At 38.5% G+C, this 18597-nt stretch overlaps 1 protein-coding gene across 1 annotated transcript in view; it reads right to left on the bottom strand.

Annotated features, from left to right (window-relative positions):
* LOC109919559 (otoancorin-like) overlaps positions 1–18597 on the bottom strand; it is a 200571-nt gene that overhangs the window by 67534 nt on the left and 114440 nt on the right. Inside the window, exons 3-6 of the mRNA XM_048615372.1 lie at positions 11356–11461; positions 8450–8484; positions 3647–3813; positions 2820–2989 (exon numbers count right to left, since the gene is read on the bottom strand). Coding sequence (XP_048471329.1) covers positions 2820–2989; positions 3647–3813; positions 8450–8484; positions 11356–11461 — 478 coding nt within the window. The remainder of the gene's footprint in view (positions 1–2819; positions 2990–3646; positions 3814–8449; positions 8485–11355; positions 11462–18597) is intronic.

Here is an 18597-nt window from a genome sequence, read left to right on the forward strand (position 1 = left end):
TCAGGGCGCTATATTGGGCCCAAAAGTGGAAATTAGTTGGTCAGTAATTTAGTAGAAACAGGAACATGGAAAGATCAGTATTATGTCTAAAGTAAGTTTAGAGAGACATAAGGCAAGAGCAGCTAAGGAAATATCTAAGGCTAGGGAAGAAAGGAACATTATAAAAAGCTTGGTCAGATCAGTTAATGGAAGAGAGAAATGTGCCAGAGGTAGCTGATGCAATAGCTTTATTCTTACTGATAAACAAGTCCATGGGCTCTTTATGTAACTTGGTGGAATGAGGGGAGAGTTTTTTAAGAAAGTGGTTTGCAGTTATCTTTGCATCCTGAAATGATCCTGAAATGACAAGAGCAGGACCAGATAACATTTTAAGTAGTCCAGCCAGATTTGATTGCACATGAATATACCATAAATTCAGAAACTCCTCTCTGGCCTATGACTTAAGGAATGAAGACTGTCCCAGGAGTAACAGTGAGGGTGAGAAGGAGGATGTGTGTCATTGATTACCAGGGCATGAAAGTTGGTAGAGACATGTGGTTGAGCAAATTAGCACATGTGTAAACATTGTGGCACATTGAAGAGCAAAATCTGAACAGCCAGGTTTTTGAAATTATGAATGTAAGTGAGTCAGGAGCTGTTATCTTTCTGAGGAAAGATACAGTATGAAGTAAGATTGAAGTGTAAAAGGAGATATGGGTGCAGAGTGATACATGGAAATTATGAGAAACTACCTTATCAATATCTAGGATTAAGGTTTTTTTTTCAATAATTTTGACTTGATCAAGAAAGTGAGGAATTAATAACATTGTTTAATTATGGTTAGTAGTAAAACAATTTAAGTAAAGAAAAAGATCTGTATGGCCAGGGTCAAAAGTCATGCATTTATGGTTTTATGGTGGAAATTAACATAGAATTAGACCAACAAATTTGAAAATATTTTGAGATGTGGCACTTTTCCCTGGAGATACCACTAAACTTTTCAATGGTCCGATTTTGTAACTTAAAAGTATGTTGCAGACCTATATATATTAGTTTCTCGGTTTATTTTGAGTTTTCATTTTCATGTTTGAGACATCAATAGTTATTGCAGAGTTACCAATGATGCTTATAGCTAAAGGATGTTGATAGACTTCTGAGAAAACTCAGATTTATCATTTGGGATGATATTAATCACAAGGAAGTAACACTACATGGCATGGTGGTTCAGTGGTTAGCATTGCTACCTCACAGCGCCAGGGACCCGGGTTCAATTCCACCCTTGGGCGACCGTCTGTCTGGAGCTTGCATATTCTCCCTGTGTCTGCATGGGTTTCCCGTTTTCTCCCACAGTCCAAAGATATGCAGGCTAGGTGGATTGGCCATGCTAAATTGCATGTAGTGTTCAGGGATGCATAGGTTAGATGGGTTGCAGGGGTATGGGTCTGGGTGGGATGCCCTGAGGTTCAGTGTGGACTTGTTGGGGCAAAGGGCCTTGTTTCAATGCAGTAGGGATTCTATAAAAGCTACACACTTGAAGGTGATGCACAAATTATCTTCTGGTGTCACCTTATCTTGGTAAAGATATATGAAGTTTATAAGATTAGAGTTACAAGCTGTCAGAAAAGGGGGGTTTTTGAAATTATTAGAAGCAAAACAGGAGGTAATAGGTGGAAATGTTATTATGGTGGCCATCACGTTTAAAGAAACTAATTAGGAATCAGACATATGCTGTCTAGCCAACCTGTGATTAAACATGTATTGATAAGACAATTAGATTGTGAAGCCTTTCATTAGGCACAGGCAGTCATAGCGAGCAAAGGTTAGCAAGTGCTGATTTTTAGTGGTTTGGCACGCCGAAAAGAAGACCAAAGATGGAGGGGAACTTCAGTCATGAGAAGCAAATGAAAGACATGGGCCTAGTCTACCGGTTTTACAGGCTGAAAAACAGAAATTGTTGGAAAAGCTCAGCAGGTCTGGCAGCCGCTGTGAAGAGAAATCAGAGTTAATGTTTCGGATGGTAGCTAGGAAAATGTCAGTTTTATGCACAAGATAGGGTGGGAGGAGGGGTTCAAGAGTAAACGATAAGTGGGGATAGAGCCCAAAGAGAGAGAAGAACAGTTGGATGGATAAAGGAATGGATAACTACCTGGCAAGGAGGGTGAACAGCTGTTAGTGGAGACTGTTATTGGCTAACAACCAATGTTGCAGGCTGATGCCCTGAAGAGGATCAACTGAAAATCATTAACTTTATTAAGAATTGTTTCACTTGTATTGGTTTTGATAAACTTAACAAATTGACTTGGGTCTTACAACTAAAGTTAAAGCTAATTCTAAAATCTTACAAACGATTGCAACAACAGGATCGCATAAGGTTTAAGGACAAGTGGGTGGCCATTAATATTGGTCAGGGAGTTTATTTTGAAGGAGAGAAATAGGGAGGGTAGAGGGCAGTGAATGCAGGAGAAAGGGAGAATTATGAGCTGGGATGGAATTTGATATCAGAGGAAGAAGAGTGGTTTGATGCGAAGGGTGAAGGAGGAAAGCATTGAAAATACTTCAGTAAGAAATTCTTTATTGTACTTGGGAAGGAGCTAAAAAATGATGGTTTTGAAAGAAATGTGAGAGGGACCAAACAAGGGAGGATGCTCAAAGAAGGATAAAATCTCAAGGTGTAAGCTGATTATAAATTCAACAGAATAATCTGGACTGAGGCACACAAAAGGTTGATGAGAGATGATCAAGCAACAAAAGCAATAGGGTCATCAGTGAGAAAGGGAAGTTACGCAGAAAGACATTTTGCAGGTTTAATATAAGAACATGCACAATTCCAGATTGGTTACCTTTTTCTGGTTTTTCATCCTGATTTTTTGATTTTCTCTCATTTTGTATGTGACCCATGGTTTTCATTCTAGATTCTGGTGTTTTTGCGTAAGTACCTTCAACCCATTTATAAATCTGCTTCCTGGTACCTGGATTCAGGTTATCATATTTGGTATTTAAAAGATTCATCCTGCAATGAAAATTGCCAATAAAAGGAAAACAAATGAAACAGTGTGTTAAATAATAAGTAAGACAAAATATGAAAATACATTCTCAAATTATATAGTCAGCTAATGATATGAATAATATTGTTTATTTTGTGACAATTGAAGTGAGGAAAATAATGCTTCCTTACCCAGAGGATTTGAACAATCATAAACATAAACAGAAGCTGCTCAGAGGTTAAACCACAGAATGTGAATAGATATTGCTAGTCTTTCGCCCTTACCCAAACTGAAAATTATAGTGTAAATTCTAAATGTGCTCTGTTAGCAAAACCCAGTCAAGAAAGGAAGCAGTATTATTATGAAATGAATATAGAGAGTTTTAGCTATATTCTAATCAGTAGTTTCAGAGGGTCCATCATTTATCATTGAATCACATAAGACGCAACAGGCCCTTCAGCCATCGAGTCTGTACTGCCAAAACTAAACCACAATGCATACTAGTCCCACTTTCCTGCACTAGGTCCACAGCCTTGAAAATGATGAATATTACTTGAATATCAAGAGTTCATCCAAATATTATTTTAAAGATCTGGTTCAGAAAATAATACGATACTGAATTTTATTTTATCAACGGTAGTGCATGAAAAGTATGTCAAGACAGAGTGACCAGCTACACTTACAGTTCCACCAAATTAGAATGAGTGACATTGAGGCTGAATGTTCGGACACAGCCTGGGCTCAGATCGCTGATATTCTCATAAAAGTCGTTAATGTAATCTGAGATATTTCCTGGGTCAGTGAGGTTGTTCCTTAGATTGATCTCCCATCCTTGACATCTTCCTGCGCCCTACAAAATCAAAAGTTTTAAAGCATTCAATAACCTTGGGACAAGCTTCTGAAATATATGTAGAAAGGCAAGGGCAGTATAATAACATAGCCTATCCAGTATTCAGTGTGACCCTTGGTCTAGGTGGTTATAATAGGCATTTGTACCACAATATTGTGCCGCAGAACAATGTACAGTTTGAGTTCTGATTACACTCAACTGTTAATAACAAGGCCTTTCTGCTGTTTGTTCAGGTTCTCTGACAAGCCTACAAACAGGTGAGTGGGAGAATTTGTAAGCATCACAAACACCCAGAGTGAAAGGCGGGGCTTTTTCATGCTAGTTTACTTGGCCATGCATGCCGGCAGTCCTCTGCCGGACAACCAACTGCTCTTTATGTGTGAGACACTGACCATCAGCAGGATATTTGAGCGCTGCAACTGATCTTAAACCACTCCTTCTATTACTGGGGAATGATTAGAATTAGAAATCTGGCTGATTATCTCCTATCCGATGTAACAAACTTGGCACAGACGTGGTACTGAACTTCTTGAGAGGATTTATTTTCTCAAAGCGCTAGTTAAGTCAAAAATTCATTTATAATGAAGATGTTTCAAATTTATTTGCAGTTCATGGGAAAGACATCTTTCCTCCTAGCCTTGTACTCAGTAGTGGAAGCTTTTTACCAACTCAGTTATCGGGGAACTGGCATTTGAAGATTTAATTGTATCCTTCTAAATAAAACATGACGATCATTCACTTTTCTGGAGAAATAAGTCACTGAAGTGCAAAACAATAAAATCTAATAAAAATCTAGCCTGAGTACTACAACTTTCCAAGATTATTTCTGAATTTTTTTTCATTAAAATGTACTTGCTATCAAGTTAGTTATAGAGCTGTACATTGTTTATACACAACGTTTCCGCTTACATAATTCAAATCATCAACAGGTTTGTGGATAGCTATTATTATCTTATTAAACATGCTAGAGTTTTCCTGACTTTATAAAGACTATAATTACCAAACAAGCATTTACCGTTGCAACATTGTAATCACTACATGATGATCAAAACAGACAGATAAAAAAAATGTAAGACTGCAAATAAATCATATGCAGGTCCAGATGCCATTAAGAATTAAAGTATGGACCATGGCCTTTATTTGTAATGTAAACCGCATTTGTGCCTTTTATTTTACAGGTTCAAGACCAGTCAAACTTTTTAAAGGGTTATATATTAAAAAGAAACATTTTCACTCTGAAGCATCTTGCAGAAAGACAACTGAAGATTGGGAAGCTCAAATGTATAACCTTCAGTCCTGCCTGAAGACTCTGTCTCATTAAGCCTGCCTTTGCATTGATTTGCAGCACACCAAAAAAGTCCCTTTCTACAAATTTCATATTTCTATTCATCCATCTCCAAATCGGCCATTACCTCAAGTAGAACTACATTATTCATGATCTTAGCATTCTCTCAATGCATGCAAGAGCTCCAGCTCTCATGTACTCTACATCACAAGCCTATTTACTCCAAAATCAGTAACATCACCCACATCCTTCCCAAACAAAGTCTACTGTTGCTGAAACCCTCATTCATATCTTTGTTACAATCAGGCTTGACCACTTCAGTGATCTCTGACCCATTTTCCATCCCTCACTCATTAGCATTATATGGAGGTGCCAGTGTTGGACTGGGGTGGACAAGGTCAGAAATAAGATGACACCAGGCTATAGTCCAACAGGTTTACTTGAAGCCATAAGCTTTTAGAGCATAGCTGGTTCATGAGGTGAAGTAAGAGAGTAGCACACAGACACAGAATTTATAGGCAGAGAGATTAAGGGCAGAGAGATCAAAAGATCTTACAAATGGTGTGAGTGGAATGTCGAATAATAAGTCTCTGCAGGTGATCAAAAGTGTCAAACAGTGTGAGTAAGGTATCAACAGCTGAATAACAAGCGAAGGCATGACCTATAATCTGATCAAATGAGGCAGAGAGATAATTACAAAACATTAAGAATAAAGTGGTGCTGGAGACAAACCAAATAACTGGAATACCATGATATGTATAAGAGTCACATGTCAAGGGTATAACCAAAATAATAAGTACAACTGTACAATCTAATTAAGGTAGAGAGATTCTAACAATTTATCAAAGTGATGGTGCCAAAACAGGACAATTTGGAAGATTTTACTAATATGGAGCAGTGGGGTGGGGTCACATGTAGCACGACATGAACCCAAGATCACCCTTGAGGCCGTCTTCACGTGTATGGAACTTGGCTGTCAGTTTCTGTTCGGTGATTGTGTGTTGTTGTGTGTCTCAAAGGCCACCTTGGAGGATGCTTACCCGAAGATTGGAGGCTAAACATCCTTGACCGCTGAAGTGTTCCCGGTTGGCGGGGAGCATTCCCGTCTGGTGATTGTTGTGTGGTATCCATTCATCCAAGCCAAGTAAAGACCACTAAATTGCCTGATTCCTCCAGTAGCTGCATGTGGGCCTGTCACCATCCAGTCTGTGTCATATGTCAGCTTGTAACCCCAAGAGTGGATAAGAGGTCACTTAAACAAGGGAATTAATCTACCTGGTTGAGGGGCTTGACAAGTTTGAAGTTTGCAGGTAGTGTGGTCCATTGAGAGTCCCCTGCCCATTTTTCTAACCACCCTGCTTCCTCTCCCTAGAACCACCACTCCAAAAAGCCCACCAACATCCACATTACTTCTCAGTGACCAGCTCTTCTATGATCCTGGGCTTTTAGTTTTCTGCCAGCGGTCATGGTCTCCTCAGTGGTAACGGTGGGCACCACAGCTCTCTGACTGGCAGCTCACACTTGGCAGGGCTTCCACTTTCCAGATTAATTATTCCAGGCCAGGACTCACCAGTGGTCCCACAAGTGCCTGATTGGCACATAGTTTGCGGGTGCCCCCGAGGAGAGGCAACACAGTCATTCACTGGCTTCCCAGTCAGCCAGCCAAAACCCTCATCCATAACAAGTGTGCAATTCCTCCTGCACAACAAACCCCTTCCTAACTTACTCTGATCTTTTATGCAACCTCCTGACCATTATCTCATCATTGCCTTCAACCATTTTGGCCATTCACTCTAGAATTTCCTAAAGTTCATCCCTCCATTTTCAGCATCTCCAGCTCCTCTATTAACCTATGTCTCTTTGAAAATCTATCTTCAATTCGGTGTTAATTTTCTGAACTATTCCTCTGCAGAGTATAATGGGACATTTTTCTTTGTAGAAGTTGCAATGTAAATGTCTAATACTATCAAATATTTGATTGATTTTAAAGGTCTCTGGATAAATTAAGGATGAAGACACCGTTAACAGCATGACTAAGATGTAAAGAGGATGTTGGCTTCTGGATTGATCCCTGTTCTATGCTGATCTTAGTCAAGGCAGCAATTGTGATGCTACAGCAGTTTACAATGACCCCGTTAATATTTTATTCATTCATGGGAAGTGGGCATTGCTGGCTGGGCCAGTATTTACTGCCTATCCATAGCTACCCTCAAGAAGGTGATGAGGAGCTCCATTTTTGAACCGTTGCCAGTCCATGCGCTATTGGTGCACCTACAATGTCATTAGGGAGAGAATTCCAGGATTTTGACCCAGTGACCTTGAAGAAACACTGATATATATCCAAGTCAGCATGGTGACTGGCTTGAAGGTTAAGAGTAAGGAAATATCAGTCAGAAAATCCCTATTCCTATGTCAGTTATATGAGCTGCGACTTTTATATCTGTTGATATCTGACAACCAGAATTGATTTTAGTCTTAAGAATCATCTCTGGATGCTGTTCAAGTTTAAATATGAAGAATGACCAATCATAATGTTCTACCTGATGATGCAAATAGGTGTAAACAGTATCTTCAGGGGAAACAGAAAACAAAAATAAAGACTTAATTAGAGAAGGGGAGAGAGGATCCAATGAGCATTCATGAGCATTTGGTTCCCTCTAGGAAAAGACGCTTTCACACATTGAGTCATACAACACAGAAGAGACCCTTAGGTTCATTGATTCTGTACCAACCTATTTACACTAGTTCTACTTTATGGCCCATAAGCCTCGAATGTTGTAATATTTCAAGTGCTCATCGACATACTTTTTAAAAGGATGTGAGGTTTCCCTCTACTACCCTCCAAGGCAGTATAATCCACATTCCCCACCACCTTTTGTGTAAAAATAATTTCCTCAAACCTCCTCGAAACCACCTGCCTTCTTGTTATTGGTCCAGCTACTAAGTGGAACAGTTGCTTCCTATCCACCATGTTCCTGTCCCTCATAAATCTTACACACTTCAATCAGATCGCCACTAGGTCTTCTCAGCTCTAAAGAAAACAACATGAACCTATCCAGCCTCGCTTTTTTAAGAGGGTCCATTCTGGCCAGCATTCACTGAGCTACATTGATTCTGGGCTCCTTCATTCTTAATGCTAATTGACCATAAATGCAAAGTTCAGGATTGATCATCGTCAAGTATATCATTTTATTGAGTGATCCAACCAGGCTTTGGTACCAATGAAAAGGAGATACTTCCTTGAGGGACTTAACAAAATGGACACTGTGGTGATCAAAATTATTTCTGCCTGTACTGTTTCTAATATAATTTTCTATTCATTGTGTAAAATTTATCATGTATTGTTTTTACCTGTTTTGAATCTTTACCATTTCCTCCACGCATCCCTTTGAATGTCAAAGAAAAAGCAAATGTTAATAAATCTGTAAATAATGTTAATACTATTTATCTACTGTTGATGCATTGATAACATATGAACACATGAAAAAATGCCAACTGAGTTTCATGTTGAAAAGGTTCAGAGATTCTTTAATCTCCCCATCTAGAGGTTAAGTAACAAATGGAGTACCCTTTAAATCCTGTGGCAGTTTGATAGATGATAACGTACAGTTTGAGGACTGGGTAGAAGTTTGTATATCATTCCAGTCAGCTACACTTGGGCTGCAGAAATCAACTGTTGATGATAACATCTACCATAATCAAAACAAATATACTCTGAGCACAGTAAAAAATGAAAGAAAAGTACCCAGAGCTCTTATCTTTAAAACTGGTGCAAAATTTATTTCAGAATAAATATACTCTGAACACAGATTGCCATCAGCACCAAAGTAAATTCAGCTTCTTCTGCTGAGCCATTTTTAAAATTTGAGGCTCATGTTATAATGTTAGTCTACTGCAGTATCAACCTGTCATATTCTGGAAAATATAGTCTAAAAATGCAAGTATAAATCAGCTTTAAAATTTAGCACTTTGGCCAGAAATTGCTTAAGAATGTTTCATTCTGATCAGCTGCCATAAACTAAATGGGAGATTGGCAGAAAACCCCAGTGGAGTTTCCATTAAAGCTATTATGGCCAATTGGAGAAACCACAAGGATACACTTTACATTTACATCTGTTCATCCTTGATATTTTGCACTCTTATCGCCATCTGGCTCAAGATGTTTCTGGATTAATTTAATTTATCAATGTGCCAGTGATTCTTTCCAGTGATGTATTACAAATCTAACTGAGCAACTCCAGTTATGTCTGCACATTCGCCAACTTGTTGAAAGCTGTTTACAAACACATTTTTTTGGCCTTTTTTAATGCTGATTTTCAACCCTTCCCTTCTCTATTCAAGATGTTGAGTCTTCACTGGACCTGGTTGCATGCATCCTAATTGTTCTCCCATTCTTTTCCAAATTGTAAGCTTAAACATATAATGTTGCATGATACTGTAAGACTGACAAAGAAATCAAAATCAATTTGGATTCCAGTCTCACAAAACGCTGACATTGACACACTTTCAGTAGGAGTTGCTGGATTGTAGTCAGGAGGATGAAGCAAGAACCTAAGTCAGTTTGCTGATGTGTGCATACATACATTTGAACATTCAAATTAAGACCAATAATAGGTAATTAAAACCTTCGAGTCTGCTCCACCATTCAATAAGATCATGCCTGATCTAACAATGGCCTCAATCTACTTTCCTGTCTACCTATCATACTCTTTGACTCCCTTGGTGGTCAAGAATCTATCTATCTTTCGTTAAAAAATATTCAATGGTCCTGCCTCCACCACTTTTTGGGAAAGAGAGTTGCGTATGCTCACAACTCTTGAAAAAATTCCTCATCTCTATGTTAAATGGGACATCCTGGTTTCTTTTACAAAGAGAAACATTCTTTCAGAATTCACCTGTGAAGTAGCATCGGAATCTTACATTTTCCAATAAAATCCTTTTTTGTTCCTCTAAGCTTCAAAGTTTATACACCCACCACATCAAATTTTCCTCATATGATAACCTCATCACCTGAGTTGAGTGAATTTGTTCTGCAATGCTTCTAATATAATTGTCAGGTGAATATTCACAGACATAGAACTGAACCCAGATCCTGTTTCCATTTTCTAGAACTAATATGGCTTGAGAGATATCAGAGCATAGAAATGGGATCATTTTCAGGCTTTTTGTTAATGTTACCATTATTCTGTGTGGAATGCTTAGAGCTCAACAAGAACGAAAGAAACAAAAGGGTAATTTTTTATTAATTAGCATTGGTTTTGTCAGGACAATTTATCCAAATTGCTAAAGATCAAATCATTTCAAGTTTATTCAAATTTACGACAAATATATTTGTGTACTGAGAAACATAGCCCCTTCCATGATCTAGGGTAAATTGGTTTAAAACATAATTTGTTCTACTTTTGCATTTACACAAAATCCTTGTCATAACTAAAAATGTTAATTTTATGAAGTTTAATTAAGATAGCTGAAAATGGGTTTAATCACAAAAACAAGCACTTTAGTCAGCTTCTAGCCTTCAACAAATGGAAAAACAAATTTTGCATAATCAAACATTACTTTTTAAGACTTATGAAACCATTTGCTGGCTTTATTGATGTACAGTAGTCAGTTTTTAGCAAATTATTGTTGGAATGTAAGTACTTTTAAAAGACTTCAAGTTGCCATCAGGAAATCCTCTTCTTGAATGCACCTGAGTTCTTGCTCGGCCATTTTAGGCTGCAATAGTGAGTCAACCACATTTCTTTACATCTGGTTTCACATCTGAATGGGTATAATGGTAAATATCCTTTCCTGAAGAACATGAATAAGCTAAATAGGCTTTATGGCACACAAAGATTTTGAGGTCACGATTGGGGATACTAACTTTTAATTTCAGAATTTGCTTAATTCAGTTTGCATTTCTAAACTAAGATAACACAGTGTAGAGCTGGATGAACACAGCTGACGTTTCGGGCCTAGACCCTTCTTCAGAAAATCCTTCAGCCTTCCTGCTCCTCTGATGCTGCTTGGCCTGCTGTGTTCATCCAGCTCTACACCGTGTTATCTCAGACTCTCCAGCATCTGCAGTTCCTACTATCTCTGCATTTCTAAATTGTCCTGATGATAAGCCATGTGATGAGACTGTCAGATCTGAAACTGGAATACCTCATATTACTGCAGAAATCATCAAACACACTACAATTTTGTCAACTCTTAAATATTGAAAAGAATCCTCAATACTCCTTGAGCAGATTATGTGGCTATTATGAATTTACCTGTTGTGTGATCAATCAGGCACAAGCAGCAAATAAAAATGATGACTTGGAACTTGTGTCCCATTTTTAGTTTTGTCCAAACTTTCTCCAATATCAGCAGTGAAATCTTCAAAGAAAAGAAAGAACATTATTGGCAAATAGATGTAGAACTTTATGGTTCATTTTTATAAAAAAATCTGATATTTCTTACAAGCATGAGCAAATTTATTAATGCCACAGAAAAAATTGCAGGACAATGAATGTGAATGCAATTAACATTCTTCAAAGTTAAAATCTTGATAATAAAAGGGTTGCTTAGGTAGCATCTCTAACATATTAAATGTCTAAGGTCAGATCTTCCTTTTCAAGGCAAGAACCAGAAGGTGATTATTTGCCCTGAGATCCCGCTTCTGAGAAACTGTGCTCGCCAATTCATCATATTTTTATCCAGAAGTGATGGGGACAGGCTAGAAACTGACTGAACTGGCCCACTGCCTCCCCAAGCAGGCATTAGGCAGCAATAGAGGGGAGCAAATGCCCAGGCATACTCTTGTGAAGGAATGTCTCCATTCACTGGGACATCAATCCAGTTATCAGCATGGTCACTAGGCTGCACAGCCATACTCCCACCCATATCTCATGCTCCCTCCATGTATCCATCACCTTTCCATATACCGTCAATACACCCATGACCCCACCATACTCCCATGACCCATCCATACACACTGTAATCCCCCATACACCTGAACTCCCTAAATACCCTCCAAACACATTTGTCCAGATTTCGAATTCATGAGCTGTATACTAACACTGGACAGACTTTAAAAAATTCAGGAAACTGATGTTTCATGTCTTTCAAACCCTCTTGTAAAGACATTCCCTTTTTACAAACTCAAAACTGAGAGTGAAGGAAGAGGGTCAAATGACACCGGGAATACCAATACTAGACACAAGGCTCTGCTAAGTGGAGTTGACTTCAAGGAATGAAGTTTAGTGAGGAACCATGGGAATGGCCCTGCATGGGTAAGAGGCATGGTCGATGCGAGGTCAGGTCTGTGACGTTAAAAAGTTCAGGTAGGTGTGGCTGTCCTGAATAAGCGTGTGGACCATATGAAAGCTGCAAACGTGCAAATGGTGCAGGAGCAAAACTCCTGACTCCTTGACTGCCTTCCCGACTGTTCTGGAATGTGCGGGTTTTCAATCTCCAACAAATGTTGAAGATACCTCAGAACCTGAGGCTGACACAGCCAATGTCAGTGCCTTGATGCCTTTGCCACCTGAAGAGGGGAATGAATTTCTTCTGAAACGCTTCAGGTGCAGGAGGCGAGCTACTGTGTGTTACATGCTGCTCATATCCAAAGCAGAGTTGGAGGAACCTGACGTGGTGGTAAAACGCCCCAGGAGGAGCTACAATAAAAAAAAGCCAGCCTAGGTCTTGGACTTCGAGTAGGAGGAATGCAGTGATTGCAACAAGGTCAACCAGGTCGACTTCATAGAATATGGACCAGATTAATGACCCCAATCAGGGAGCCCTGGTTGATAGATATAAACAAGAGTGTCAGAAGCTCTAAATAAAAACTGAAAGAAATGCGGATGCTGTAAATCAGGAGCTAAAACAGAAGCTGCTGGAAAAGCTCAACAGGTCTGGCAGCATTTGTGAAGAAAAACTCAGAGTTCATGTTTCGGATGCGGTGACCCTTCCTAAGGACGTTCTGAGGAAGGGTCACCGGACCCGAACGTTAACTCTGATTTTTTCTTCACAGATGCAGCCAGACCTGCCAAACTTTTCCAGCAACTTCTGTTTTTGTGTCAGAGGCTCTGTTCACTCTGAGAGTTGGCTCTGAAGGAGCTGGATCAGTGTCAAGGACTCTCCACATGTAAATAAAGGGTGACTTGGTGACGGAATACCAGCCTCTGTGGAGTTATTTCAAACACCTCCCCACCCCATCCAGTCTGGACACAATGGAGCCTGCAGATGTACTGTAACTCATATTTACCATAATCCATTCCTAGGACTACAGAGGCTTGGACCCTATGACCAAGAACACTCCGACCAGATACCTGGCCGCGGCCAATCCCCTGCACTGGAATTACAGATGTCCTTGACTTACTGTGCTAGGTACCCCTGCCTAACAGGTGCCTCTAATAGATTTCAGTTGGGACCCCTCCACTAAGATGTTGAACCATGGCTTGCTTGTTTGCTGCACAAACAGTATGGTTGTTATACAAGCTGCTGGCATGTGGTGCAGGTGTGAGATTGACATAGCACACTGTCATACAGCAAGATGAATGCCCTCTTGACTGAGGACTGATGACCTAAAGGCTGTGCGGTCATGTGACTGCACTAATGGGCAAGGCCAGGCAGGCATGCTGTGAGTGCAAAGTGAGTGAGCACTTTGAGAGCTAGCCAGTCTCCTTGAAACACAGCCTGGTCCAACCTGAGAGCTGCGTGCCTATTGTGTGCAAAATTTCTTTGTTGCAACTTTTCAATACTAGTGGCCTGAACTGAAGCACTATCCTTCCTAAGCTTCTTACAAGTGAATTGGAGAGGTCCCACGAGGATCTTGAGATTTATCCAATGTCGGTGGATAAACTTTATGCATAGTTGATGACATGGATTGGGCCCTGAGGTACTGTTGCATGGTGGCCAATGTGAATCAAAAATCACAGAATTATAGAGTTCAGGAAAGGTCTTACGGCTCAGCAAGTCTGTGCCACTAAAAATACACTACGATCTACTCTAGATCCACATTCCTGCACTAGGCTCATAGAGTTGGGAGCTCTTCCAGCCAGCAATAAGCTGGTACCCAATGAAAGCTGTCAGGTACCCACTCTGACTTCCGTGTTGAGAATTCTTGGTGCCTAGTTTGCTTGTGGTGGTGGTACAATAGGAAGATAAATATTACTGAGGTGAGACATTCAAATAATAAGGTCATTGACTAGCAATAATCCCCCCTGCAACTGCCCAGTGGAATTTGTCTAAAAAAACTCACTTCCTCTTGGTACACTTTAGTTATATTTTTCAACAAATTTTGTTCCATTATAAGTTTCTATGTCCATTTTAAATTGGAACTTTCAGAATACTCCAATTTGATTTCATCGAGAGATATGTATTTGCAAACCAAACATGGGTTTTCTCATTTGAATACATGTAACATAAGTCAGTGCATTTCCAAGATTTTTGGCCCTAATACGTAACAAACAAGAAATAAATGAAATGCAACTTAAACATATCTCCTACATCCACATGAAGAACCAAAGAGATGGGCTTTTGTTTCCCTGATTGTTCTAAATTAAAGCTGCAAATATATCCCCAAGATTCCAGTCAAGACAGAGATGAGGCAGAAGTTCTTCTCTCAGAGTGTCATTCATGGTCGGAATTCTCTTCTGTAGAGAACAGTGGAAGCTGAAGTATTGAATATGTTTAGACATGAGTTAGACAGAGTTTTGATTGCCAAAAGAGTCAAGAGTTATTCGGGGGTGGGAAAGGAAATAATGTGAAATGAAGGACACAAATAGACCAGCCACGATTTTCTTAAATAGTAAAACAGGTTTAAGGAGCTGAATGTCCTACTGTGTCCTTATTTCTTACATATGATTTTATGTTATATAGTCGGCACATTTTTGTAATACCAATTTCTTTATGTTACTTGTTTCATCCCTTAGAATATCCAGGTTGGCTGAGCTAATTTTCTTCTTTGTATAGACACTTGTTGCATAACTGGACTATTTCCTGAGGAGCTGGATTTAGGTGGACGACTAAAACCCTAGCCAAAAATTCAGGAGAAGAGGAGAAAACTGTTCTTTCTTTGAATCACTGGGAAGTCAACTAAGCTATAATAAAAAGGAAGCTTTTGCAACCAGTTTCCAATTATATTATACAGTGACAGGCAGTACTGAAAATGAAGAAATAGGTAGGTTTTTAAAAACTACTCAGTAAGGAAATTATTCTTTCCTGTTCTATCAAAACAGGGTGTGGCTGCATCATCAAATGAAAGATAAAATATTGCAAATGCTTATTATAAAAGTAAACATCATACACAGTAGTTACATTCTTTTGCCAGTGGTGACACTGTGGCGCCTCAGTTTCATTTGCTTTCAGCTCTTCAGCTTATACCACAATGCATATGTTCTCAAATGACACTGGGTTTTGATATTTTATGATAAACAATGATTCAGCTTAACAGGGAGGAGGGAGGATGGTTCTGGAATCAATCAAACATGCTAAAATTGGGCTTGTTAACAAAAATGATCGTAAATCAGCAGACACAGGGCATTTTAACTGACAACACCCCACTCGGGTGGGATTGATATTGCCCTATTGTCAAAATGCCCCAATGCCAAAATGAGCAAATAATCTCAAATTTGTAAAACTGGAACTGAATTTCATTTAATTCTACTTCTGAGTCAAATTATAATTACCCTCTAATTCAATTTCACTTGGAGACCTTATTTGGCTTCCAGTACGCAATGCTATGAGAGATGCATTATTTTTATGCGACAGATAAGAGACAGAGAGAGAAATGGGGACAGAAGTACAGAAAGGAAGACGTTCTTCAATTTGCAAGCAATACAATTGTTCATTCATTCAACTCCAATTTTAGCACCTTTTACATATAGCTATTCATTTCAATGTTACAGTTCTTCCTTAGCATATTTGACTAATTCCTTCACTTCATTTGTTTTTTTTCTATCTTTATGGTCACAGTATTTTGTTTTGTTTTAAGATTTCTAAAGCTTAAGAAAAGCACAGAGAGAAAAGATTATTGTTCAAATGGATCTTCTCCCAACAGGTTGTGAGAATTCACCACAACACATTTCTACAAGAAGTACTGTTTTCCGGTCTTTAAGGAGCTGTCAAAACATTTAGCAAATAAAGGTGTGGCTCAGCTTTGAATTTATGGGGATGAATAATACATTTGTGCATGTTTATAATTCAGTACACATAAATTAGAAAATTAAGAGACTAATATACATTGTTAAAGAAACTCGACTTTGCAATTTGGTTGGTGAATGAAAATCAGAAAGAATCATTATCTTTGAATAATGCTACCCTGTATCAAATCCATCTAAGTGTCTTCCAGATGAACATGATTCATCAGTGAATATGCTGAAGCTAGTTTCTCAACCCCTGTTTTTGGTACTTTAAAAACATAATTATGCTTATCACCATTCCTAAATCACACACATGTCCTGACTTGAATATGTTACACTGTACCTTTATCATCACTGTCATGGTCTGTGTGTAAGCTGCAGTGTTGTCAGGGCAACCAGGGATGGGCAATAAATCTTTGCAACATCACATCCCAGGAATGAAATTTTCAAATTTATAACCAGATATTTCCTACATAACAACAGGGATAATAATAAATAACTTGTGGAAAATCAAAATTTGAAGGGTGAGGTGTTGAAAAAAAGACATTGTGCCAGTTATTGTTTTGAAAGGCCACCTAATTTTAACCTCTCTTTTTTGTCAAAGACTGTTCAAATAGTCAATTAATACCAGGTTAATTTAAAAAATAGACAGAGCAACATCCAAAATGGGAGTTGTAAAAGGTAGTTCTAAAGTTGTTACCACAAAAGTGATTCTGTCTGTTATGTACATTAAATATGTTGCCTGTGTGTGAATTAATGTCAATGAGTTGTAAGATTATAGTGCAATGTTAGTAAGAACATGTTAATACAATGTATTCATAAAAGTGAAGAAAGGCAGTAAGTGCAGTCTAAATACAATTTACAGTTCATATTTTCTATAAAATATACTTTCTCAATTGGTTATTTCTATTAAAATTTGGTTTTGGATTCCAGCCCTCAAACCATGCCATGTTTGTCTTCATGTAAGCTTTGGCTGGAGATATAAGTGAAATAAGAAGTGAGATAGAAATAAGGAGTGGAACAATTGTTTCAAACTTCCACATCCACTCTCACACCTTCAAGAATTCGGTCTAAATGTAAACACTGTTAATACATTGAGTTATAAGGAAAACATGGCCTTCCTTTGACTGATACAAATGAAACCCAATTTTCATGGTCACATAGTAGGACAAATAAAATATTACCCATGGGTTCATTTATCAAGACTGAGTGAGGGTGCATCTAAAATTGGTTTCCCTGTTCACCCTTGAAGAAAACTTTGAAATATTTTTCTACTTCACCCTAAGAAGAACTGCAATTTTGAACTTTGAGCTTTCTAATTTATTTTTCCTCCTTTGTACCTAGGTACCTTTGGATGAAAATGGTGACTTTGTACACTTTTCACTGTACTTTTGTGTTCCTGAACTTGAGTACACGTGATAATAAAACTTAATACTAAATTCTAGCTTGGTTATTCATACTACAACTATAGTTTTTTCTTCAATTTTAATTTTCTCTTCTGTCACATTCCACCAAAAATACTTGACATAGCATTCTTTTCACTTGTAAACTTAGTCTCCTCCAACTCATATTAGGACAGATCAAAAGATGCTCACAGCTGAAAAAACATCAGTCAAATCTTTGTGCCATAATGACTCCCAAGTTTGGATCTAAACCTGCTTCAGCTTGTAACGTATTCAAAATGGTCTCAAGGACAGTTTACAAAGGATACATTTGAATTAATTGCAAGTGATACTGACGTATAAATCCAACATGAGCAAAACAAGAACAACTTTCATTATAGTCAGTTCATACTTCAAACAGAGATGTGTGCTGGGTTCATAAAAATGCTCATTGAAGGTGGTCTGAACTTTTCCTTATTCATATGTATGAGCTTTTATGATGGAAGAAAGAGAGGCCAGTGAACATGGGAACGTGGTTTGTGGTACACCGTGCCGTATTCCATAAATCCTTTATGTGCTGCGTCAGGAAGAATGTGACCACTGAGCCATCCTAAAATCAACAGTACACTCTCCCTCAGTGAGGCAGCATTTCAGACTTGAACATAAATTAAAACCTCAGAAAATTTGTTTGAAAAATAAATGAATCCACGAGGGAATGAAAATTCTGATCAATTTTACGTCACTTACACTCACTATAAGATCAGTGTGGCTGGATGTTACAGCTTCAATTCAAGTGGGCTTCCCCCTGCTGGCTGATCTTTTAAAAAAATACACAGCAGCATGTGCTTAATATGGTATCACCACATCAGTCTCAAAATACAGCAAGTGAGTGGTGCAGAAATCAGAAGCTTGCCTGCCATATCGAAATAACTAATGAGCAAGCTACTGAGTTTCTTAAAGAGGCAGTTGGATGACACAACAAGGTGTAGAGCTGGATGAACACAGC

Source organism: Rhincodon typus, chromosome 32 (genome assembly GCF_021869965.1).
Source record: "Rhincodon typus isolate 14 chromosome 32, sRhiTyp1.1, whole genome shotgun sequence".
Lineage (NCBI taxonomy): Eukaryota > Metazoa > Chordata > Chondrichthyes > Orectolobiformes > Rhincodontidae > Rhincodon > Rhincodon typus.